The 24,527-nt window shown below is 40.1% G+C and overlaps 3 protein-coding genes across 4 annotated transcripts; all 3 read left to right on the forward strand.

Annotated features, from left to right (window-relative positions):
• Positions 1 to 596: 596 nt before the first annotated feature.
• Positions 597 to 3,707, forward strand: LOC144071787 (hyaluronidase PH-20-like). Its single transcript, XM_077597190.1, has 5 exons — positions 597 to 642; positions 929 to 1,113; positions 1,346 to 2,080; positions 2,216 to 2,305; positions 3,324 to 3,707. Exons 1-5 carry the CDS (start codon positions 624 to 626, stop codon positions 3,651 to 3,653), a joined length of 1,359 nt encoding a protein of 452 aa, XP_077453316.1. The 5' UTR covers positions 597 to 623; the 3' UTR covers positions 3,654 to 3,707.
• An 892-nt stretch (positions 3,708 to 4,599) lies between these two features.
• LOC144071784 (hyaluronidase-5-like) lies at positions 4,600 to 9,657 on the forward strand. Its single transcript, XM_077597186.1, has 6 exons — positions 4,600 to 4,850; positions 5,535 to 5,681; positions 6,735 to 7,389; positions 8,045 to 8,314; positions 8,378 to 8,467; positions 9,236 to 9,657. The coding sequence occupies exons 3-6, from the start codon at positions 6,742 to 6,744 to the stop codon at positions 9,566 to 9,568; spliced, it is 1,341 nt and encodes a 446-aa protein (XP_077453312.1). The 5' UTR covers positions 4,600 to 4,850; positions 5,535 to 5,681; positions 6,735 to 6,741; the 3' UTR covers positions 9,569 to 9,657.
• Positions 9,658 to 15,681: 6,024 nt separating this feature from the next.
• LOC144071767 (hyaluronidase-5-like) lies at positions 15,682 to 22,296 on the forward strand. 2 transcript variants are annotated; one of them, XM_077597163.1, is made up of 5 exons: positions 15,684 to 15,912; positions 18,793 to 19,447; positions 20,313 to 20,582; positions 20,646 to 20,735; positions 21,476 to 22,296. In XM_077597163.1, the coding sequence occupies exons 2-5, from the start codon at positions 18,800 to 18,802 to the stop codon at positions 21,905 to 21,907; spliced, it is 1,440 nt and encodes a 479-aa protein (XP_077453289.1). In that variant the 5' UTR covers positions 15,684 to 15,912; positions 18,793 to 18,799; the 3' UTR covers positions 21,908 to 22,296. The 2 variants fall into 2 exon arrangements, with proteins under 2 accessions (XP_077453288.1, XP_077453289.1); XM_077597162.1 differs by having other exon boundaries at positions 15,682 to 15,912; positions 20,313 to 20,735.
• The last annotated feature ends 2,231 nt before the right edge of the window (positions 22,297 to 24,527 follow it).

Below are 24,527 nucleotides of genomic sequence, written 5' to 3' on the forward strand. Positions count from 1 at the left end.
CATTAATGTATAGGAAACTATTAAATGAGTCCTGTACATAACTGCGGATTTAGGGTTTAGGGTTGTGTAGTTCATTGTAAAATGCCAGAAATAAAGGAGAATTTAAAAAATCCCAATATCTAACATAGAACTTTCTTAACAGAAGTACAGTAAGTTTTCTTCTTTACGTATCTCAAATGCTAGCAACAAGCTTAAAAAAACAAGCCAAAAAAAACTGGCTGGTTCAACATATAGCACTTGATTGTCATGGATGTTTTTTCTTAAACAGGTTTTTATCTCACGTGGTGACGAATCAACTGCAACAATAACTGTTTATGTTTTTATAATGTCATGTTTGTGGAGTATAACGTGCAGCACATGAATGTAAATGCACTGCAAATTAACTATGTTGGCAATTATACTTAAAAAAAAAAAAAAAAATCTACAAAAAAAGGGTCATCTTATTTAATGTGAATGTTACAAGTGTCCAGTCATGTTGGGGCTGGGTTGAAGAAAAGAGGAAGATATTATAAACCAACACCAGATGGACGAAAACTGATAAACAACTAGATGGCTAACTAGCCCAGTGTTTCCTGATTTTCAAGAAAGGCAACAGAAAAGAACCAGAGTGAACTTCATAATTGATGCAACGGAGAGACGCAGGTATGAATTCCTTTCAGCAATGGCCAAACCAATCACATATTATGATGGGTGATTTATTCAAAATATTAATAGTTTTATAACACAACTTTTTTTTAAATCCGATTGCCTTGAGTCATTTATAAGGACTTTTGTACTTGCTTTCACAATTGATTTGTTCTAAAATTTGAAGTAATTTTGAAGTATTGTTTGTTGTTTATGGGTTCCCAAGGCACTTTTGTGTAACTGTTCATATTCAGCTTCCCACATGCAAATATGAGGACGTAAAATTGTTGTCTTCTTCACTCAGCCCGGCGAATCAAAATGTTCCTTCAATACCTGTTCTACATAATCCTGAGCATCACACCTTTGGCAGCCACTTTGCCACCCAGCGAACCTCCCCTGATCCCCAAGCACCCCTTTATCACCGTGTGGAACGCCCCCACCACGACGTGCCAGCGGCTGGACATTCCACTGGACACTGAAGCCTTCCAGGTAGATTACAGAACTACTAGACATTCCCTCTCCTTCAAAATACAGTTAATAAAAGAATAGCTTTTTCATAAAATTATGTGCAATATTTTGTCCACATTTCATGGCCAATCGAAACTGTTCCATCTTCACATCTCGAGAATTTGATTATTTCCAGAGATTTTCAGTTATATACCTGCAAAACTTCACTGTCTGATCGCTTTACGAATCTCCCTTTGGTCATCACTACTTCCAGGCAGTGACCACGCCGGCCGCAGTTCCAGGTCAGTTCCTGACCATTTTCTACGAAAGCCGTCTAGGCCTCTACCCCAAGATAGATCCAGTGAGGCGTATTCGCCGTGCGGGTGGCGTTCCTCAAAGCAGCAACCTGACGGCACACCTGCTCAAGGCGAAGCACCAAATTGACCATTACATTGCTGAGGATGAAACCCCTGGCCTCGCAGTCATCGACTGGGAGTCCTGGCGCCCCCTCTGGGCCCAAAACTGGGGATCCAAGCGGGTCTATCAAAAGCTGTCAATCGCCAATGCGTTGCAAGACTCCCCGTTCTCATCCCTAAAGAAGATTTCCCAGCTAGCTGCGGATCAGTTCCAGAGGGCCGGGAGAAACTTTATGGAGAAGACCATTGAGCTCGGGGTGAAGGAGCGTCCAAGTCGTCATTGGGGGTTCTACTTGTTCCCCATTTGCCACAACTATGACTGGGACCGACCCAATTATACAGGACGGTGCTCGACCACGTCCCGGAAGCAGAACCAGGATCTAATGTGGCTCTGGGAGCACAGCACTGCACTATTCCCATCAATATACCTGCACCCAGCCTTGAAAAACTCCCCCCAAGCGGCACTCTACGTGCGGTATCGCGTCCGCGAAGCCCTGAGGATGGCGGCGCTAACCAAACGGCCGTCCGCAGTGCCTACCTTTGTCTACTCTAGACCCCTGTATCGAGGCCAGAATCAGGATTTTGAGACTCCTGTAAGTCCCGATGCATTAGTTACTTTCACACAGCTTGTTATCTTTGGCACTTCCCATGATTCACTATTCTGGTAATGGTTTAACTTTCTGGTTTAGATGGTAGTTAGTAACAATAGTATGTGACTGACTTTCCAGACGGACCTGGTGAGCACAGTTGGTGAGTCAGCCGCCCTGGGGGCTGCTGGTGTGGTCATGTGGGGCGGAAGGAAAGACTACAATAACAAGGTAACCATGATTAAAAAAAACAACAACAACCACTTGACAATCAGACTATTAGAAGAAAATATGCAAGACAAAAAAATGAAGGACCTCAGATGCAATCATGCACGAGTACTGCACTCCTTGCTGTGCTCTAGAGTCTACAGTCTAGACCAGGGGTGTTCCAACTTTTATGCTCCAAGATTTGTGTTTCAAGGAGTTAACCTTCCACGATCTATCTTTTTAACAGGCCACTGACTAAGCTCAGCAATTATATAATGATATACCTCGCATTACACTCTATCAACATGTATGGGGGCTTTAGCAATTCACATTAAAGCTTACTGCGGACACACCAAATTCACAAGAGCCTAACTAAGGAAATCGACAGAGTGGAGGGATTAAAATGTTATTATCGTGCGATCTACCTATAGTACCTTATGGGCTCCCCTGGTCTAGACAATCTCTTCCTGTTTTTAGTTGCTGAAAAAGACAACATTTATTCTGAGTAATTTGAGAGGCAACTGCACCGCCATTTGTCTCGGCAATCCACCATCAAGTTGTTTATGTTGTTCAGCTTTCAACTGGCGGCCACTTCCCTGATATACACCCCTGGCCAGAAGTTTAGAGACTGCGGGTCTGGCGACTAGTCTGTTGTTCATCCAGATGTGCCCTGATTATATAGACTGGTGATCGGTTGTTTTGTTGTCTGTATGTGGCAACCAGCCAGTCATCTGTCACTACTGTGACATGAACTAGAACACTGGTGTCAAAGTGGCGGCCCCGTGGGCCAAATCTGGTCCGCCGCATCATTGTGTATGGCCCGAGAAAGTAAATGATGAGTGGCAACTTTCTTTTTTATGATGAAGGCTAGTTGGAAGACATGATGGCCCTCCGGATGAAATCGACACTACGACAAAAAAAACAAGTTTCACATCCCTGAACTAGAAAATTTGTCAAATGAGGCTTTCAGGTCAAATTTCAGGATGAATTTCAAATTGCATTCAATGTAACTTCTGTACTTTTCTTTCTGCGCCTCTTCCAGGCTTCCTGCGAGTCACTGTCTAACTACCTAACATCTACACTCAACCCGTACCTGGTCAACGTGACAGCAGCGGCCATGTTGTGCAGCCAGGCCCTGTGTCAGGGGCGCGGCCGTTGCGTGCGGCGTAGCTCCAGCTCTTCTGTCTATCTTCACCTGGACGCCACCCGCTTCAGCATCTTGCGAGCAGACAGGAAGTATATGGCAGTGGGACTCCCTTCTGCCCAAAACCTGGATGCCTGGGCCCAAAACTTCACGTGTCAGTGCTACGCCAGGCAAGAATGCACGCTGAATCTCACGCCACCCACTGGCATCCAGATCATCAAAGTCTGAAGCGGGAAATAAATGTGCTTAGCAAGATGAAATAAACAGCATAAGAACATACTACTACTTTGACTCTGATGGTTTATTTTTTTCTGAATTACTAACTGTCAATTGTGTTAAGAGTTTAATTGGATAGGTCAAAGTCAAAATACTTTATGGAGGAACTCTTCAATTTCAGTTATTTTCAAAAACAATAAGTAGCCATTTTAGAGGTTTTCTAGCTTTTTTTTAAACTCTCATGTCTATACCACCTCTACTCGATGTACTATATATTAGACAAAATTTGGGATTCACTTTTGATCCTGCTTATCCTGACAAAGGTTAAGAAGGGTGCAGACCTGGATTTGAACTAAGAACCCCAGATGTGAGGCCAACCTGCTAACCACTCATACACCAGGGCACTCATTATAGAAGTAGTGCAAAGGTATTCTTTAGAGAGGTACAAGTGATGAAGAGATTTGTTCACAAAAATAAAGTGAGTTTTAAAATAAAGTTTTATTTTATTTCATTCAACTCTCTACAGTCACAGAATTATCTAGAAACGTCCCCAGGACGCTATTGCCATTGACAGATTACATAAAATGGCTATTTCAAACCACAAAGAACAAGTTCTTGTTTCTTTTGGGATTTCTCCCTGAAACATTTTGTCCATCAATTCATGATTACTTTAGTGATCGTACTTTCCTCTTGAAATTGGGCAACAATTTGCAAAAATGACCACAGAATGTCTGCTTCAAAACAATTGTTACGTTTTTGGGGTTGCTCAGAGAAATCCAAATGCAAGTCAAAAACATGTCAAACCCGCCTGTTGGAATAAGAAAAAGTTGAAAAGAAAGATTGGAAAGCCCCCCCACAGCCATGATTTCCTTGTGGTTGTTCTGACCAATAATTAAATGGCAATCAGGCCGAGTCAACCAATCACCATCTCCCACCTGCTCACAATTTGGACACACACAGAGGCAAGATAAGAAAAGTTATGAAAAGCAATGACATGCATTCATGAGAGTGTGAGTACAGATAGTTATTTTTGGTGTCGATGATCAATGATGCCACAATGCTTAACTAGTACAGTTTTTTTTATGTCTTTATATTACTATTTGTGTTATCACAAAGCTTGAGTTTGAAAAAAGATTAACAGCCTTACAAACATCCAACAAAAGTCCTCAATCAGTCAGATGCACAACAGCTGAGCCTGCTGCAGTGGCGGTAAGGAGATAAGTTGAGGATTTTATGCTTTTGTTTGAATGACTAATTATTAGGTAATCTGATGATATTGGACAATAAGCCTGGCTGATAATTCCAAAACAAATCTTCTTTGTCTTTGATTTTAATTAACCTATATAATGTTGAAAATGTCATTGATAACTTAACCTGAAGTTCCTTGCTTAATTTCTTGTCGACGCCTGGCTTTTGGGGATCTTTTGGGGGGTCTTTTCATGCCAGACATGCCCATTAAAGTGCATGTTAATGGGATAAATGGTATGGAGAATGAATAAATGAATGAAAGAAAATGGTGAATTTTCAGCAGTCAAGGAATACTCCTAATGGCCACATGAAACTAGAATAAATTAAAACATATTTCTAATAGTTTCAAATGTTGAATTTTCAGTAATTCTGGGCATACTCACTTGAAACTAAAATATATTGAACATTTCTCTATACTATTTACTCTGATTTTTAACAGACATTTATTGAGGAATTAGTGTTCTTCCCCTTTTCTTTCTTGTTTAAGATTGAATAGACATGTTTATTTTCTTTTCTTTTTTTCCCCCACTTCCTGTTTCTTACTGGTATTGACCAAACTTTCCTAACGTGTCCGGAGAAACGTGTTGATGTGTCCACACAATGTGTCCTGTGGGAGCTCATCTTTTCAACATCCTCCTCCCGCAGAGCACGAGGAAGGCTTGATCTCGTCACACTTTTTTGAGGGGGAGCGCGTCAAGGACATTCTAGCAAAAGAACTAGGAACTGTCTCTAAGTGCTCGCTCAGTGAGGACTTCCAAGCTTGTGAGATTCTCTGCGTGAGACCAACAGCAGGTTGGTAATGATTTCTTTGATTAAGTCCAGATTGGTTAATTAGTTGACGTTAACTTAAAAGTTGGGGCCTGGGGGTCTGGTTATCTGCCTAGAGACATGATATCTCCTGTTACGGGGCCTATCCCATGACCTTGTAAACACTCCTAAAGTCTTATGTCAGACGTACAACAAAAATGCCGACTTGGGGAACATCCATGGCCTAATGATTTTTATTTTGTGGCACCAATTACTCAATATTCATTTGAGTGAGTAATGGTTACAATTAAAGTGGTGAATAGAAAAATTTGCTTTTACAAGTCAGTCATTCGACTCATGTTTTTCTCCCTCAGAATCAATGAATAGAATTGAATTAAATGGAATGCTATTATTGTCATTATACAAGTACAATGAGATTTAAAGCCTCACCTTAAAGTGAACAACAACAACAAACAAATAAATAATTAATTCATAACAATAACAAATAAATAAATAACCAATAAAAAAAATCCAAAAATGATAAAGCAAAAATAAAATGAAATTACCTTGTTTTTGAGTAAAAAAGCTGCAATGGATTTAACTGTGGAAAGTAGCTACTAATCAGCAAATCTATTCTGGACTTGGATTTTTATCATTTAAGATTTATTATGTACACAATTTTGGGTATTTTGAATATTCAAGTGAGGCCAAAGTGCAAAATAATTTTTGGCTACAACATGAAAAGATAAAATTGTTTTTTCTATACTCTACTCCTCATCCAAGAAACAAAAGCTTTTCCAAAACCTGAACAAAACAGCTCAGATTTGTGCTCTCACAGATCTCATTTACCAAAACAAAACCAGACCTGTAATTTATTTGCTCTATAAATTGTACCTGGAACATTTCTATTATTGAAAGTAATTAAAAATAGAAGGGGCAAAAATCCTTCCACAAAGATGCTAGTCATTTCTAAGGTAATGTACAAGTCTAACTTTGTATAGGAAATTGTTATCCAGTTGGACACAAAGTAATTGATTAAAAAGGCAACCTTAATAATCTTGGAGCTTTCAAGAACTAAAATGTGTTATTTTTGTGCAGCTTGACAATGCAGCCAAATTTGGCTGTTCTGCTTGCAATGTGTTGTTTCCTGGGCTCCTGTGGGGCTTCTCCATGGACATCTCCGCCCATCAAGTCCAACCACCCGTTCTTGTTGATGTGGAACGCACCCACCGAGTTATGCGAGAGTCGCTTCGGTCTACCGCTCGACCTATCGCACTTCCACCTGGTGAGCAGCACGCTCAAATCCGCCACCAACCAGAGTGTCTCCATCTTCTACACCGACCGCTTTGGGATCGTCCCGTACGTGGACGAAGACACTGGGGAATTTGTGGACGAGGGCCTGCCTCAGTTGGTGGACCTCAAAGAGCACCGCGAGCTGGCCGAGGACGATATTGACTTCTACATCCCGGATGACTCTCCGGGTCTGGCCGTGCTGGACTTGGAGGAGTGGCGCCCGCAGTGGATTCGCAACTGGGGCAGCAAAGACATCTACAGGCAAATCTCCATTGACAGGGTTAAGGCCAGAAATCCCAGCTTGACCGATGACCAGGCAGAGGAGCGGGCCAAGATGCTGTTCGAGCGTGCTGCCAAGCGCTACTTTTTGCGTTCGCTGCTTATCGGGAAGCGCTACAGGCCCAAACGGCTGTGGGGTTATTACCTTTACCCCGACTGCTACAACTACGACTACAACCAGGTAAGGAGAGTACCTTCCGTATGTAGTAAAGGTGGTTTTAAAAAGTTGATTCTGTGATATTACATTGCTCAATTCTCGTATTGATTTTAAAAATCCATCCGAAAACTTGTATATTTTTGGTCGAAGTAAACAATAGATGGCTCTAGTTCTACTAAGTTCTAACTTGAATAACTTAATTTTGTTTTTTAATGCATTTCATATTTGGAATTTAAGCAGGTTAGGACGAAAGATGATTTGCACAAAATAGCTATAAACAAAAAAACTGATTTTAGTGCCAAATAAGGTTTTTGAAAAACTATCTGTGCTTTTATGTCCATTTTGATCATTTTTTTCCAAGGTGATATACAAAAATCACAATTGTCTAAAAATATAGTATAAGGCTCAAATTGTGATGAGACTCATGTCGCCAGAAATGAGTCAATACACAACCCTGGTATTTATCTAATATCCAAAAACGCAATGATAAATTTAGTACAAATGTAACAATGCATCCATCTGGATTGAAATAGCAATTGTTAAAGGTCAAAATTGTATTAGATGAATTAAAGGCAACATTGTGTCAAACTGTAATATTAAAAAAAGATTGTATCGTTGTACAAAGATTTGTCAGGGGAACGGCATGAAATCATTAACTTCTACCCTTACTTACAAACAGGACATGACCGAGTTCAGCGGCGAGTGTCCCGAAATTGAGAAGGAGCGCAACGATGAGCTGTTGTGGCTCTGGGGAGAGTCCACTGCCCTCTACCCGTCCATTTACCTGGAGGTGGCACTGAGAGACTCAGTTCAAGCACGACAATTTGTGCGCCATCGTCTGGCCGAAGCAGCCCGGGTGTCGACGCTTGCAAAACACTCCTATTCCGTTCCTGTTTATCCCTACATTCGTCCCGTCTACAAGGACAGCACAGACGTATACATGTCAGAGGTTAGTGTGTTGCCAAAAATAACGGTTAGCCACCCCATTTCATCGGTTTTATTTCATTGTCAGATGGACTTGGTGAACACCATCGGCGAGGCGGCAGCACTAGGTGCCGCTGGTGTGGTTTCCTGGGGAGACATGGACGTCCCAGAAACCGAGGTACGAAGTTGCATAACGTTTCTTATCGGATGTCTACAAAGCAAATATTGTATTGGGTTCAAAAGTTTGAGTGAATCTACCTCACAAGGTGGGCGTCAGGTGTGGTCGTGATTCACTCAAAGTGACATCACCTTAGATTTATAACCCTTTTAGATGCACTTTGCTAACCATCAGACATTTTTCATGGCTTTTCAGACATGTTTTTTTCTGTAAATGGAAAGCAAACAGGATGTGAGCACGGCCAGGCCAAAAGAGTTCCAGTGAGACTTTTCAACCCAAATTTGTTGCAATCGCTACTATCTAAGACGGGTCACCAACTCCGGTTCTTGAGGGCACGCCCTGTTTTCCATGTTTCCCCTCAAACTCACCTGAATCAAAGGACCAATTCACTAATTTTTCCAGAAGTCAGATAAAAGGAGATATGGAAAACAAACTGGATAAGTGCCCTTGAGGACCAGAGTTGGTGACCCTTGATCTAAGAACTTTAAATATGTTACTGGAACAAAAGAAGAAGAAAAAAGGACACAGGTGTTTCTGACTGTGGAAGATTGGACAATCTCATTCTCTTGATTGGTGGAGGAGGGTGGGACTTCTTGGGACTGTTTGGATGTTATGAATAAATAAAAAAAAAGAACAAATAAACCACGGGGCCACAGCTCACACATGCCACATGCCTAACGGATTAACACAAAGTATGGCAGCAAGTTGAAAAGCAACCGTTCTTACCATCCTTTACCTTGAGTTGACACCATTTCGTTGCTCTCGCAGGACTCGTGCTTTGACGCTCGTCGCCACTTGGAGAACGTGATGAACCCGTACATCCTCAACGTCACGACGGCGACCAGGCTGTGCAGTGAAGCACTATGCCAGAGTCGTGGCCGTTGCGTGCGTAAGCGCTGGGACGAGAATGTCTACCTCCACCTGGACCGGCGCCGCTACCGCATCGAGCAACGGCAACGCCTTGGCCCGCTTACAGTGAGCGGCGGTGGCTTGTCCCAAGATGATGTGGACTGGTTTCGTCACCATTTTGACTGCATGTGCTACAACGAGTCGCCGTGCTATTCTCCCAAGATTCTGAATGTCCTCCATGACAACTTCTAAAAGCTGAATTGCAATGATTTCTAATCTCTGTAGATCTCAATTTTTGTTTTATGATGCTTTGTCCCCAAATAAAAGCATTTTATTCTGTATGAATGAACTAAAGCCCATCTCTTAGATGGAAAACCTTGTGATGTGCGTTTACACCACTGCTTGAATTAGGTGCAGACATAAGAATTGATCATTTGGTAACATCCTGCTACTATCCCTTTGTATGTTCACATTATGCCAAGGGTGGGGAACAAGTTAGACACCCAGCCAAAACTTTAAACTGTCAAAAAGCCACACCCTATGCTAGAAGCATCATAAAAAAGATGCATTCAAATTTTGAAAGGTATTTTTGTTTTTAATAAATTTGCTGAATATGAATGTTTTAAGAGAATATAAATAAGAGAAACATTAAACTTGGCAAAAAGCTACAGTATATAAAAATATATGCATACAGCCGCATTTATTTTGCCCGGGAGCTGCATGTTTGCCCCCCCCTGCCCTATACCAAATAGTAGACCATATTGTAAATCTTGGGAGAGGGGTGGAATAAACCTTGGCCTGGTGTCTAGCCATCAGGCAATATTTACATGTTCTAGTTTTGTTTGGTATAAATTAGTTTTAAAAACATGAGTTAAGACTACAGACTACACCCTAAACTACTCGCCAGTCAGTTGTATGGCATACTACATAGAGACAGATTAACATCCTCAGCCACAATCACTGCCAGCAAAGGGAATCGATCTCTTGCTGTGTCGGGTCGGTATTGGTGAAGATAGCACATGCAAAAATGTTGTGGTGCTTGTAGTTAATGCCATAATGATTTAATTTCCCATAATTAGGCACATAAGACACTTGTTTAACACCACTGTTGAACCCAAATGACATCAAGCACAACTATTTACAGTTGCGGTGGTGCCGCAGTACACCTAATAGTACTCATGCCTAAAAATGCACCAATAGGAGCATCACTTTGAACATTAAGTAGCATAATATGATATATTCTTGCATACCTGTCAGCCTCTGCCAATTGCTCCCCTTATTAATGATTGCAATTCCCCTAATTAAGTGATACAAAACCCTACAAATGCAACGCGGCACATATTTACTCACATAGGGCATTTAGAAAATGAAATGTATTCTGAGCATGAATGACGCGTTCGCCACAGTAGTTTGATTTCGGTGTCAAAGTTCTGCTAGAACAAACCAGAGCTTGTAATGGAGATTTATGTCCACTAGCGGGAGACAGAGCTTCACCCCAGCAGTAACTTCTTATGTTTGTAGTATAAGCTTTTACCAAAGAGTAAATGAACGCTTCCTTTCTTATGCAACTTGTTAGATTTTTTTCCCCAAAGATGGTGGGGTAACTGCAGACAAAAACAAAGGATTTGCTTGATAGAATGTATGAACTGTGGTGAAACAGTCTTTGTTCGAGAGCATGAAGATGACATTCCACAGAACACAATCTCAAATTGCATTCAATATAACTTCTATACTTTTCTCTCTGCGCCTCTTCCAGGCTTCCTGCGAGTGACTGTCCAACTACCTAACGTCCACACACAATCCATACCTGGTCAACGTGACAGCAGCGGCCATGTTGTGCAGCCAGGCCCTGTGTCAGGGGCACGGCCGTTGCGTGCGGCGTAGCTCCAGCTCTTCTGTCTATCTTCACCTGGATGCCAGCCGCTTCAGTATCTTGCGAGCAGACAGGAAGTATATGGCAGTGGGACTCCCTTCTGCCCAAAACCTGGATGCCTGGGCCCAAATTTCACTTGTCAGTGCTACGCCGGGCAAGAATGCATGTCGAATCTAACGCCACCCACTGGCATCCAGGTCATCAAAAGCTGAAGGGGGAAATAAATGTGCTTAGCAAGATGAAATAAACAGCATAAGAACATACTACTTTGACTCTGATGGTTTATTTTTTCTGAATTACTAACTGTGAATTGTGTTAAGAGTTTATTTGGATAGGTCAAAGTCAAAATAAGTTATGGAGGAACTCTTCAATTTCAGTTATTTTCCAAAACAATAACTAGCCATTTCAGAGGATGTCTATCTTTTTTTAACACTCATGTCTATACCACCTCTACTCATTGTACTATATATTAGACACAATTTGGGATTCACTTTTGATCCTGCTTATTCTCACAAGGGTCGAGAAGGGTGCTGGAGCCTAACTATCCAATCACAGAGCACAAGTAGACGGATAACATTCACGCTCACACTCATACCCACCCAGGGGCAATTAGAGTGTCCAATCAGCTTATCATGCATGTGTTTGGAATGTGTGAGGAAACAGGAGTACCCGGAGAAAACCCACACGAGCCTAGGGAGAACATTCAGACTCCACACAGGTGAACAGACCTGGATTTGAACCGAGGACCTCAGAACTGTGAGGCCAACACGCTGACCACTCATACACCATACCACCCATTATAGAAGTAGTGCAAAGGTATTCTTTAGAGAGGTACAAGTGATGAAGAGATTTGTTCACAAAAAAGTGATCAGTAGTGCAGTACATAGAACAATACTCCATATGATGCAGTTTTTTATGCAATCGTTATTGTCGTAAATGCAGTGGTGTGCCGTCAGGGCCTTCAAGGCCTTCTCTGCTGGCCTAAGAAATATCTGAATCACAGACTGATGTTAATTATATTTTGACCATGAATACTTATTAAATAATTCCAAATTGTCTGCTAGCTTCCGTTCATTGCTTTTCTCCCTGGTTGCACTGCTTCCAGATGTGTGTTATCATATTGAAGCATTTAACCCAGGGGTCGGGAACCTTTTTGACACAGACTGCCATAAACAATTCCTATTTTCAAATTTTATTCCTTGAGAGCCATACTCAAAATTTAAGAGTAAAAATGTGAAAATGAGATGTGATTTTTTGGGCGTAATTTTACCACTTTTAAAGTACTATAAATGAATCCTTTTGACAACACTGTTCTGCAGTTGCTAATCAATGAAAATATGCATGCAGAAAAGTCTAATGAAAAAAAAAAGATGATTGATGTTAGAGGAAGTGTGAGCGCCATAGTGCCGACGTGACGCTCCTATTGGTGCATTCGGGACTCGGCTCTGTCACCAGCAGTTTAAATACATATTTTACCTCATAGGTTAGCGAAGAGCCACATGCACCCATCAGAAGAGCCACACATGGCTCCCGAGCCATAGGTTCCCTACCCCTGATTTAACCAATCACATTTCAGCCATTATTTGTTGCCAGGGTCCGTAATCTGCCTCAAGATCTTCACAATCAGTTCTGCAGGCTCTGCTGCATTAAACAAGTGTCGATAAGACTGTTGCTTTAACCAATCAGAATTCGATTTGGTGACACCAAGGCCTTCTCACAGGCGTAGGGATACGTCATCGCTTTCACCAACTATGATTGGCTAGTGATAGAGTGGACTAGCCAGAGCTACAAAAGTGCATCTGGAGCGAGCTGCACAAGCAAATATATTGTTGTGTTGATTTAATAGCGGTTTTGTCAACCCGCAATGGCTGAAGGAGGAGAAGAAATTGATTTGTTTGCAGATTTACTGCCAAAGCCATTTTCAAGACGGACTTTTCAAGAAAAAAAGCTGGACATCAAGAAAGGTTGGTCAATTCCAAAGCAAGCAAGCCTGTCACACGAACATTTTCAGCACTAAATTGGATAAAAACGTTTGCCAGAAATACGACAGGATAGGCTCGACTTTCAGCATTAGCTTCGATGGCGATAGAAAAGGAGGAAAGAAAGGAGGATGGATATTGTGTACAGGTTAAAAGGATTTTTGGTGAGTAAAATATGGCTATATTCCTAAATAATATTTCAATTGTATGAGGTTATTATTGATGATTATTTTATGTGTCGCAAACTGTACCTGCAGTAGAGGTTTTATAGTCATAAAATAGTTTTTGAGGGTTGGATTGATTCGCTGAAGGCGTCGCTAGGAAATTCACGGACCGCCGCTGCGTAAATGTCATTGGCACACAATGAGTTAAAGCATTCCAATGCACCTGCGGCAAGGAGAGACCGTTTTAATTGAAGTTAATTTAGACAAAAGTAGAACAGGGGTGGTCAATATGTTGATCGCTATTTACAAAGTGCATCACCAAGAGATCGCATGACATTAAAATTTGATGCCCTTATTGAATCAGTGTAGTCAAATTTGATGTAGAACTTGAGCTGCTAAACAGCGCTACTGTGCGTCTAAGTACAATTACTGCATGTCCACACTTTATTCGAGATTTCCCCCTATTGATCAACAAAATGACGACCTGCATGCAGTTTTGCATGTCCATAGGGACCACATTTTTCCATCATTTTAATGCCACAGTCAAACAATGCATGTTCTTTATGCACAGCCTAAAGCACTGTGCTTTTTCATCTTTTTTTTGTTTTTCATAACAACGACTGGGTTGTTGTCATGGTGACAAGAACAAGCGTGTTGGGAGCTGAGATGTGATGCAAGCGATGGTTGCCTCCTAGAAAAATAGCTTCTTCAGCAAAAAAGGTTTGAGCACCCAACATGGTTTATGTTTTATTATGTTTGCGCAATAAAATTCAAATATTTCCTTCATTAAATAGTTCTAAGAAAAATATAGGTTTTTTTTCAAGGGTTTATGTGGCATTTCCTTGGAAATTGATTAGATAAACAGGCAATTTGAGATATTAGGCAAATCACTGGTAAATCAAAGTTTGTTAGTATTTTGGTTTGCATAAATAAAATATTTTATGTGCACGATTTTAAAAAACAATGTATGTACATATTTATCTGTCACTTTTTTTCTACTCAGCAAACACTTTCATTTTCACTATACTCTCAATGTTTTCAAACTATTTAGCAAACAAACCAAAGGGAATAATCTCATGACAACTATGTCTTTCAATTTTTATTTTATTTCATCCAACAGTCACAGAATTCTCTAGAAACGTCACTAGGACGCTATTGCCTATTAACAGATTACATTATATGGCTATTTCAAGCCACAAAGAAAGACTTCTTGGATATTGGATAACTTTATTCATCCCGTATTCGGGAAATTTCATTGTCACAGTAGCAAGAGGGTGAGAATGCAGATACAGGAAAGGCATTTGACACATAAAATTCTTGTTTATTTTTGGATATGACTCCATGAAACGTTTTGTCCATCAATTCAGGATTACTTTATTGATCACACTTTCCTCTTGAAATTGGGCAACAATTTGCAAAAATGACCACAAAATGTCTGCTTCAAAACAATAAGTCCAATTGTTACGTTTCTTGAGGTTGCTCTGAGAAATCCAAGTGCAAGTAAAAAAACTGTCAAACCCGCCTGTTGGAATAAGAAAAAGTTGAAAAGAAAGATTGGAAAATGTTTTGGTGTTGATGACCAATGATGCCACAAGGCTTGACTAGAACAGTTTTTTATGTCTTTATATTCCTATTTATGTTATCACAAAGCTTGAGTTAGAAAAAGCTTAACAGCCTTATAAACATCCAACAAAAGTCCTCAATCAGTCAGATGCACAACAGCTGAGCCTGCTGCAGTGGCGGTAAGGAGATAAGTTGAGGATTTTATGCTTTTGTTTGAATGACTAATTATTAGTTTATTTGATGATATTGGACAATAAGCCTGACTGATAATTCCAACACAAATCTTCTTTGTGTTTGATTTAATTAACCTCTATAATGGTGAAGATTTCATTGATAACTGAACCTAAAGCTCCTTGATTAATTTATTGTCTTTTCACACCTGGCTTTTGGGGGGTCTTTTCATGACAGATATTCACATTAAAGTGCATGTTAATGGGATAAATGGTATGGAGAATGAATAAATGAATGAAAAAAAATGTTTCAAATTGAGAATTTTCAGTAGTCACGGAATACTCATAATGGCCACTTGAAACTAAAATCAATTCATCATTGGTCTAAAATAGTTTAGAATGCTGAATTTTCAGTAATTCTAGATATACTCACTTGAAACTAAAATAAATTGAACATTTCTCTATTTCTCATTGTAATTTTTAACAGACATTTATTTGGAAATTAGTGTTCTTCCCCTTTTCTTTCTTTTTAAAGTTTGAATAGAGATGTTTATTTTCCTTTTGTTCCCACTTCCTGTTGCTTACTGGTATTGACCAAACTTTCCTAACATTCCTAACGTGTCTGGACAAACGTGTTGATGTGTCCACACAATTTGTGTCCTGTGGGAGCTCATCTTTTCAACATCCTCCTCCCGCAGAGCACGAGGAAGGCTTGATCTCGTCTCACTTTTTTTGGAGGGGGAGCGCGTCAAGGACATTCTAGCAAAAGAACTAAGAACTGTCTCTAAGTGCTCGCTCAGTGAGGACTTCCAAGCTTGTGAGATTCTCTGCGTGAGACCAACAGCAGGTTGGTAATGACTTCTTTGATTAAGTCCAGATTGGTTAATTAGTTGAAGTTAACTTAAGAGTGGGGGCCTGGGGGTCTGGTTATCTGCCTAGAGACATGATCGCTCCTGTTACGGGGCCTATCCCATGACCTTATAAACACCCCTAAAATGTCAAGATATGCAATTGCCTCATAGCATGAATATTTATTGCCATATAATGATCGGAAATCATTGGTCCATAATTAAAATGAGATTTGGACTGCAATCTGATTTGCATTCAATTACAAGCGTAGAGCACAACATTTCTATTTTGGGGTACAGTAAAAGGGCTCATTTTAATTGAAATGCCATTCAGTAAAAATAAATGAATACTGTTTGATAAACATCCGGCAGAAATGAAATAAAATTCAATAGAACTAAACTCTGAAGTTTAGTAGACTTTTAACATTGGGAAGGGAAAACAATTTTGAAAAAAGAAAAAAAAAGGTTGGCTTGCAGGAGACATTTTTTTTACAAACGCATAAATCAGGGGTAAGGAACCTATGGCTGGGGAGCCATATCTGGCTCTTTTGATGGGTGTATATGGCTCTCTGCTAACTTGTGCATACCTGTCAACCTCTGCCGATAACTGCCCTTATAAATGATTATGATTCCCCTTACAAACCCCCCAAAAACCTTACAAACACCATACGAGTTGTGATAAAATATGGGAACCGCTGGTGAGAGACCACCTAAACCCTGAACGCACCAATGGGAGCTTCACACTGTGGCGCTGACACTATCTCTAGCACCTTTTTAATCATAATTTTTCTTCATTGTACTCTTTTGCATGCATACTCACATTGATACTCATTGATTAGCAACAGTGAAAACATATTCTTAAAAGAATTCAGAGACTTTTTTTATTTTCAAAGTGGCAAATGATGAATAAATGCACACGTATTTTTACTGTTAAATTCTGAGTATGGCTCTCAATGAATGTTTGAAAATATGAATTGTTTATGGCTCTCTTCGTCAAAAAGGTTCCCGACCCCTGGCATAAATGTTTTCATCAGGAATTGTGTAACTGTTATATTGGGCTATTTTTAATGTGAACAGCTTTTTATAAAGTTCAACATTGTAAAAGAAATCTAATTGCAATTAAGCAATATACCCAAACAACAATGATTAAGTGATGAGTTAATTGACATGCCTCCTACTAGCAGCAAAAAAGGTCAATCAAAGCAATTAAAACTTGAGTAAAATGAATTTTAATAATTACATAATGGGAGTGCTCAAATATTAAGGGCATTAAAACGTTTTGAATAAATTGACTAGAACAATAAAAATGAGCATTTTAAATAAAATAAAAACAACTAAAGAAATCAGTGTATTGCTAATTTAACTAATAAGCTTTTATTTCTGATGAAATTCAGTAAAATTTAACTTGTCTAGAATGAGAGGAAAAAGCTCCCAAAAATGGCATTCAAAAATAATGTGTGACTATGATCAAGTGCGCAAATTAAATCAAATTAAAATCAAAAGCCTTTATTGTTGTCATACACAGCTGCGTATAACGAAATTGGTGGTGCTACAAAGCGGGTTTTCCCAGTAAATAAGTTTTACAAGAAACTAAAGTTTTGTGCTAGTACACTAAAACGGAAACAAATAAATAGAAATACATTGTTTTTTAATTTAAAAATTCATTAGTAATTTTGCCATGTACAGTCTTGTTTAGCCCTCAGGAAAAAAATACTGCAATGCAGAATTTACGACCTCCGCTTTGAAGTCACTCAAGCGTTGATTGGAATACAGCAATGCTTAAGTGTTTTTTCCGCTAACTAGACTTGGATAGCTAGTTTTTATTCCCCAGGGCTCACATTTATTTCTTTGTTTGGCAATACACATGGGAGGATTTCTACGACTAACTGTGTGAGACACTGCCAGAGGCAAAAAGTATGAAATAAATGTGAGCTCTTATGTTCAGGCATGTACCACAAAAATGCCGACTTAGGGAACATCCGTGGCCTAATATTTTTTATTTTGTGGCACCAATCACTCAATATTCATTTGAGTGAGTAATGGTTACAATTAAAGTGGTGAATAGAAAAACTTGCTTTTACAAGTCAGTCATTCGACTCATGTTTTTCTCCCTTAGAATCAAAGAATAGAATAGAATTGAATTAAATGGAATGCTTTTATTGTCATTATACAAGTAGAATGAGATTTAAAGCCTCACCTTAAAGTGCACAATAACAACAAACAAATAACTAATGAAAAATAACAATAACTAATAAATAAATTACCAATAACACCCCCCCCCAAAAAAAAAAAAAAATTGAAAAAGAGCAAAAATAAAAAGAAATCACCTTGTTTTCTAGTAAAACTTTGCATATGAATCCATAATGAATTTGACTGTGGAAAGTAGCTACTAATCAGCAAATCAATTATGGACTTGGATGTTTATTATTTTTAAGATTTATTATTTACACAATTATGGGTATTCTGAATATTCAAGTGTATGGGAGGCCGAAGTGCAAAATATTTTTTGGGATACAACATGAAAAGATAAATCGGTTTGTCTATACTCCACAAATCATCCAAGGAACAAGAGCTTTTCCAAAACATGGACAAAACAGCTAAGATTTGTGCTCGCACAGATCTCATTTACCAAAACAAAACCAGATCTGTTATTATTTATTCATAATTGTACCTGGAACATTCATTTCTATTATTAAAAGTAATTAAAAGTTGATGGGGCAAAAATTCTTCCACAAAGACGCAAGTCATTTCTAAGGTAATGTACAAGTCTAACTTTCTATAGGAAATCTTCATCCAATTGGACACAAAGTAATCGATTAATAAGGCAACCTTAATAATCTTGGAGCTTTCAAGAACTAAAATGTGTTATTTCTGTGCAGCTTGACAATGCAGCCAAATTTGGCAGTTCTGCTTGCAATGTGTTGTTTCCTGGGCTCCTGTGGGGCATCTCCATGGACATCTCCGCCCATCAAGTCCAACCACCCGTTCTTGTTCATGTGGAACGCACCCACCGAGTTATGCGAGAGTCGCTTCGGTCTACCGCTCGACCTATCGCACTTCCATCTGGTGAGCAGCACGCTCAAATCCGCCACCAACCAGAGTGTCTCCATCTTCTACACCGACCGCTTTGGGATCGTCCCGTACGTGGACGAAGACACTGGGGAATTTGTGGACGAGGGCCTGCCCCAGTTGGTGGACCTCAAAGAGCACCGCGAGCTGGCCGAGGACGATATTGACTTCTACATCCCGGATGACTCTCCGGGTCTGGCCGTGCTGGACTTGGAGGAGTGGCGCCCGCAGTGGATTCGCAACTGGGGCAGCAAAGATATCTACAGGCAAATCTCCATCGACAGGGTTAAGGCTAGAAATGCCAGCTTGACCGATGAGCAGGCAGAGGAGCGGGCCAAGATGCTGTTTGAGCGTGCTGCCAAGCGCTACTTTTTGCGTTCGCTGCTTATCGGGAAGCGCTACAGGCCCAATCGGCTGTGGGGTTACTACCTTTACCCCGACTGCTACAACTACGACTACAACCAGGTAAGGAGAGTACTTTCCGTATGTAAGTGGCTTTAAAAAGTTGATTCTGCGATACATTGCACAATTCTTGTATGGATTCAAAATCCATCTGAAAACTTGTGTATTTTTTGGTCGAAGTAAACAATGTAGATGTTTCTAACTTGAATAACTTAATTTTATTTTTTAATGCATCCTTTCATACTTGGAATTTAAGCAGGTTTGGAACAAGGATGATTTGCACAAAATAGTTATAAGGTTATAAGTTCAAAATTTAAACTTTTTTTTACTTTAATGCCAAATACAGTTTTAGAAATGAACTGCTATATCTTTGCTTGTCCATTTTGATCTTTTTTTTCCAAGGTAATCTAGAAAAATCACAATTGTCTAAAAAATATAGTAGAAGGATCGAATTGTGATGCGAATCACATCACCAGTATTTAAACACAATAGTAATGATAAATTTAGTACAAATGTAACAATGCATTCACCTGGATTGAAATATGAATTGCTTCACAAAGGTCAAAATTGTATCAAATTGATTAGGTAGGTAGGTAACATTGTGTCACACTGTAATATTAAAAATATAATTGTCTAAAAATATAGTATAAGGCTCAAATTGTGATGAGACTCATGTCGCCAGAAATGAGTCAATACACAACCCTAGTATTTATCTAATATCCAAAAACACAATGATAAATTTAGTACAAATGTAACAATGCAGCCATCTGGATTGAAAAAGCAATTGCTTAAAGGTCGAAATTGTATTAGATGTATTAAAGGCAACATTGTGTCAAACTGTAATATTAAAAAAAGATTGTATCGTTGTACAAAGATTTGTCAGGGGAACGGCATGAAATCATTAACTTCTACACCTACTTACAAACAGGACATGACCGAGTTCAGCGGCGAGTGTCCCGAAATTGAAAAGGAGCGCAACGATGAGCTGTTGTGGCTCTGGGGAGAGTCCACTGCCCTCTACCCGTCCATCTACCTGGAGGTGGCACTGAGAGACTCGGTTCAAGCACGACAATTTGTGCGCCATCGTCTGGCCGAAGCAGCCCGGGTGTCGACGCTCGCAAACAACTCTTATTCCGTTCCTGTTTATCCCTACATTCGTCCCGTCTACAAGGACAGCACAGACGTATACATGTCAGAGGTTAGTGTGTTGCCAAAAATAACGGTTAGCCACCCCATTTCATCGGTTTTATTTCATTGTCAGATGGACTTGGTGAACACCATCGGTGAGGCGGCAGCGCTAGGTGCCGCTGGTGTGGTTTCCTGGGGAGACATGGACGTCCCTGAAACCGAGGTACCAAGTTGCATAACCTTTCTTATCGGATGTCTACAAAGCAAATATTGTATTAGGTTCAAAAGTTTGAGTGAATCTATCTCACAAGGTGGGCGTCAGGTGTGGTCGTGATTCACGCAAAGTGACATCACCTTAGATTTATGACCCTTTTCGATGCACTTGGCTAACCATCAGACACATTTTTCATGGCTTTTCAGACATGTTTTTTTCTGTAAATGGAAAGCAAACAGGATGTGAGCACAGTCAGGTCAAAAGAGTTCCAGTGAGACTTTTCAACCCGAATTTGTTGTAATCGCTACGCTCTAAGATGGGTCACCAACTCCGGTTCTCGAAGGCACGTCTTGTTTTCCATGTTTCCCCTCCTCAAATGCACCTGAATCAAAGGACTAATTTTTCCAGAAGCCAGATAAGAGATATGGAAAACAGACTGGATAAGTGCCCTTGAGGACCAGAGTTGGTGACCCTTGATCTAAGAACTTTAAATTTTATGTTTACTGAAACAAAAAAAAACAGGTATGCAGTTAGTTCTCACAATGGAAGATTGGACCATCTCATTCTCTTGATTGGCATAGGAAGGTGGGACTTCATGGGACTGTTTGCCAAATATAAATAAATAAACCTCAGGGCCACAGCTCATGCCACATGCCTAACGGATTAACACAAAGTATGGCAGCAAGTTGAAAAGCGACCATTCTTAGCATCCTTTACCTTGAGTTGACACCATTTCGTCGGTCTCGCAGGACTCGTGCTTTGACGCTCGTCGCCACTTGGAGAACGTGATGAACCCGTACATCCTCAACGTCACGACGGCGACCAGGCTGTGCAGTGAAGCACTATGCCAGAGTCGTGGCCGTTGCGTGCGTAAGCGCTGGGATGAGAATGTCTACCTCCACCTGGACCGGCGCCGCTACCGCATCGAGCAACGGCACCGTCTTGGCCCGCTTACAGTGAGCGGCGGTGGCTTGTCCCAAGATGATGTGGACTGGTTCCGTCACCATTTTGACTGCATGTGCTACAACGAGTTGCCATGCTATTCTCCCAAGATTCTGAATGTCATCCATGACAATTCCTTCTATGCTGGAAGTCACTCAAGCTCGTGTCTTCCAGTCGTAGAGCCTCACTTCATCCTGATTGTTGCTGCTACGCTTTGGGCCCAGCATCTGTTGGGATGATGATTTTTTTTTTTTTAGTTTCTGCTTACTTTGCAAATTCACTTCATCTGTTCTCTCTTGCTTCTCTGAATCTGATATTGGTCTTCCATGTTGCTCCTATTTACTAATTTGTGTCCAGTGTTTTATTTTGAAGCCTATTTAAAAATATTTATGTATGGTTCTGAACTTGGGTTTTCTTTTATTGGCAGTCTGGTTGCTTCTAAGGATTATTTTATGTTGTATGTGCAGCAATGTTCTATCCTGTCAAAAATGCACTTAATTGTACATGCATTTGACCTTAAAAGCTGAACTGCAAGGATGTATTCTAATCTCTGTAGATGAGGCGACAAACTCAATTTCTGTTTTAGGATGCTCTGACCCCAAATAAAAGCATTTTACTCTGAACTAAAGCCCGTCTCTTAGATGGAAAACCTTGACGTGTGCATTCACACCACTGCTTGAATTATGTGCAGACTTAAGAATTAATGATTTGGTAACTTCCCGCTACGATCTCTTAGTATGTTCACATTGTGCCAAGGGTGGGGAACAAGTTAGACACCCAGCCAAAACTTTAAACCGTCAAAAAGCCACACCCTATGCCAGAAGCATCATAAAAAATGCAATCAAGTTTTCTAATGTATTTTTGTTTTTAATGGATATGTTGAATTTAAGTGGTTTAAGAGAAAATAAAACGAGGCAAAGAGCCACAGTATATACCAAATATAAGCATACAGCTGCATTTATTTTGCCCGGGAGCTGCATGTGGCCCGAGAGCTACGTGTTCGCCACCCCTGTACTATGCATAATGTAGTCAATCCTGGGCGAGGGGTGGAATAGACCTTGGCCTGGTGTCTAGCCATCAGGCAATATTTACATGTTCTAGTTTTGTTTGGTATAAATTAGTTTTAAAAACACGAGTGAAGACTACAGACTACAACCTAAACTGCTCACCAGTCAGTTGTATGGCATACTACATAGTATACTGCATACATATTAACATCCTCACCGACAATCACTGCCAGCAAAGGGAATCGATCCCTTGCTGTGTCAGGTGAAAAACCACTGCACCAACAGCAGCGCCTTTTTATAGAGGTAGTAAACACATTTGAATTGTGAATAGTACATCTAATGATACTCGTGCCTAAAAATGCACCAATAGGAGCGTCACATTGAACATTAAGTAGCATAATATATTATATTCTGGCATACCTGTCAATCTCGGCCAATTGCTCCCCTTATTAATGATTGCAATTCCCCTTATTAAGTGATACAAAACCCTACAAATGCAACACGGCACATATTTACTCACATAGGGCATTTAGAAAATGAAATGTATTCTGAGCATGAATGACGCGTTAGCCACAGTAGTTTGATTTCGGTGTCAAAGTTCTGCTAGAAGAAACCAGAGCTTGTAATGGAGATTTATGTCCACTAGCGGGAGACAGAGCTTCACCCCAGCAGTAACTTCTTATGTTTTTATAAGCTTTTACCAAAGAGTAAATGAACGCTTCCTTTCTTATGCAACTTGTTAGATTTTTTTTCCCCCAAAGATGGTGGGGTAACCGCAGACAAAAACAAAGGATTTGCTTTATAGAATGTATGAACTGTAGTGAAACACAGTCTTTGTTCGAGAGCATGAAGATGACATTCCACAGAACACTTGACTTTTTCTCTTTTGTTCTTATTTAAATAGTTAGCAAACCTAAGAGTCCACAACAGTGTAGTTTTTGTTTATCAGAGAACATGAGTTTCATCTTAATCATTGACTACAATATTTCTTTCATGAATGCTTCCAATAAAAGCAGTGTTATTTAAATCTATAAATTGTGGGTAATCTCTTCTGAGAAGATGATGGGGTCGTTGGGGCTCTAGAAGAGCTTAATTGTCCCCGTTCTTCTTTGGCGGTAAGCTTTCTAGGTCACCAGCTGCCCAAAGTGATGCTCCACTAAGGGAATTTACCTCCCAACCCCCATCATTAAACCACTTGTACCATTAGAGAGGGGTGACACCATCATGAATCCAGAAGAACACAAGAGAAGGACTAGCGAATACACTAGTGACCATTGTTCCTTGCAAGTTTCTTTCATGTGCTAATAGGACCGTCGGAACATTTCCCACAGATATTTCGCACAAAAACTGATTTACGCCTCGATGCAGCACTGGAGGGGGACCAGGGTGGGTCAGAGGGAAGGTGTTTGATCATGCTGCTAAAATAAGAGGCCAAATATTGCAATATTGCAGCTTTGACATGTACATGTGCAACTATTTTGGCAGGATGCTGGTTTGGGAATCAAACATGGCAAGATAGACAAAAGTTGCATCCAGGTTGCTGGTTTAGAAATAGCCTAATATAGCTTTACCCCCCTAATATCCCTGCTTTAATTTGTACATGATTGTACATAGTTTTGCTGTGCTTTTAAAGTATTGTTAGAATATTGTCCCATATTGAGAAATGAATCTAACAATGCACTAACCATTTTCAGTTGCCAATGTTTAAGGACAGTATGTAGGGTTTATTGTGACATTATTTTATATATATATTTATTCATTCATTTTCCGAACCGCTTATCATGGCGGGAGGGGCATCGTGAGGGGTGCTGGGGCTTATTAAAATTATTTATTTGTGAAAACAACAGGAACG

Source organism: Stigmatopora argus, chromosome 3 (assembly GCF_051989625.1).
Source record: "Stigmatopora argus isolate UIUO_Sarg chromosome 3, RoL_Sarg_1.0, whole genome shotgun sequence".
Lineage (NCBI taxonomy): Eukaryota > Metazoa > Chordata > Actinopteri > Syngnathiformes > Syngnathidae > Stigmatopora > Stigmatopora argus.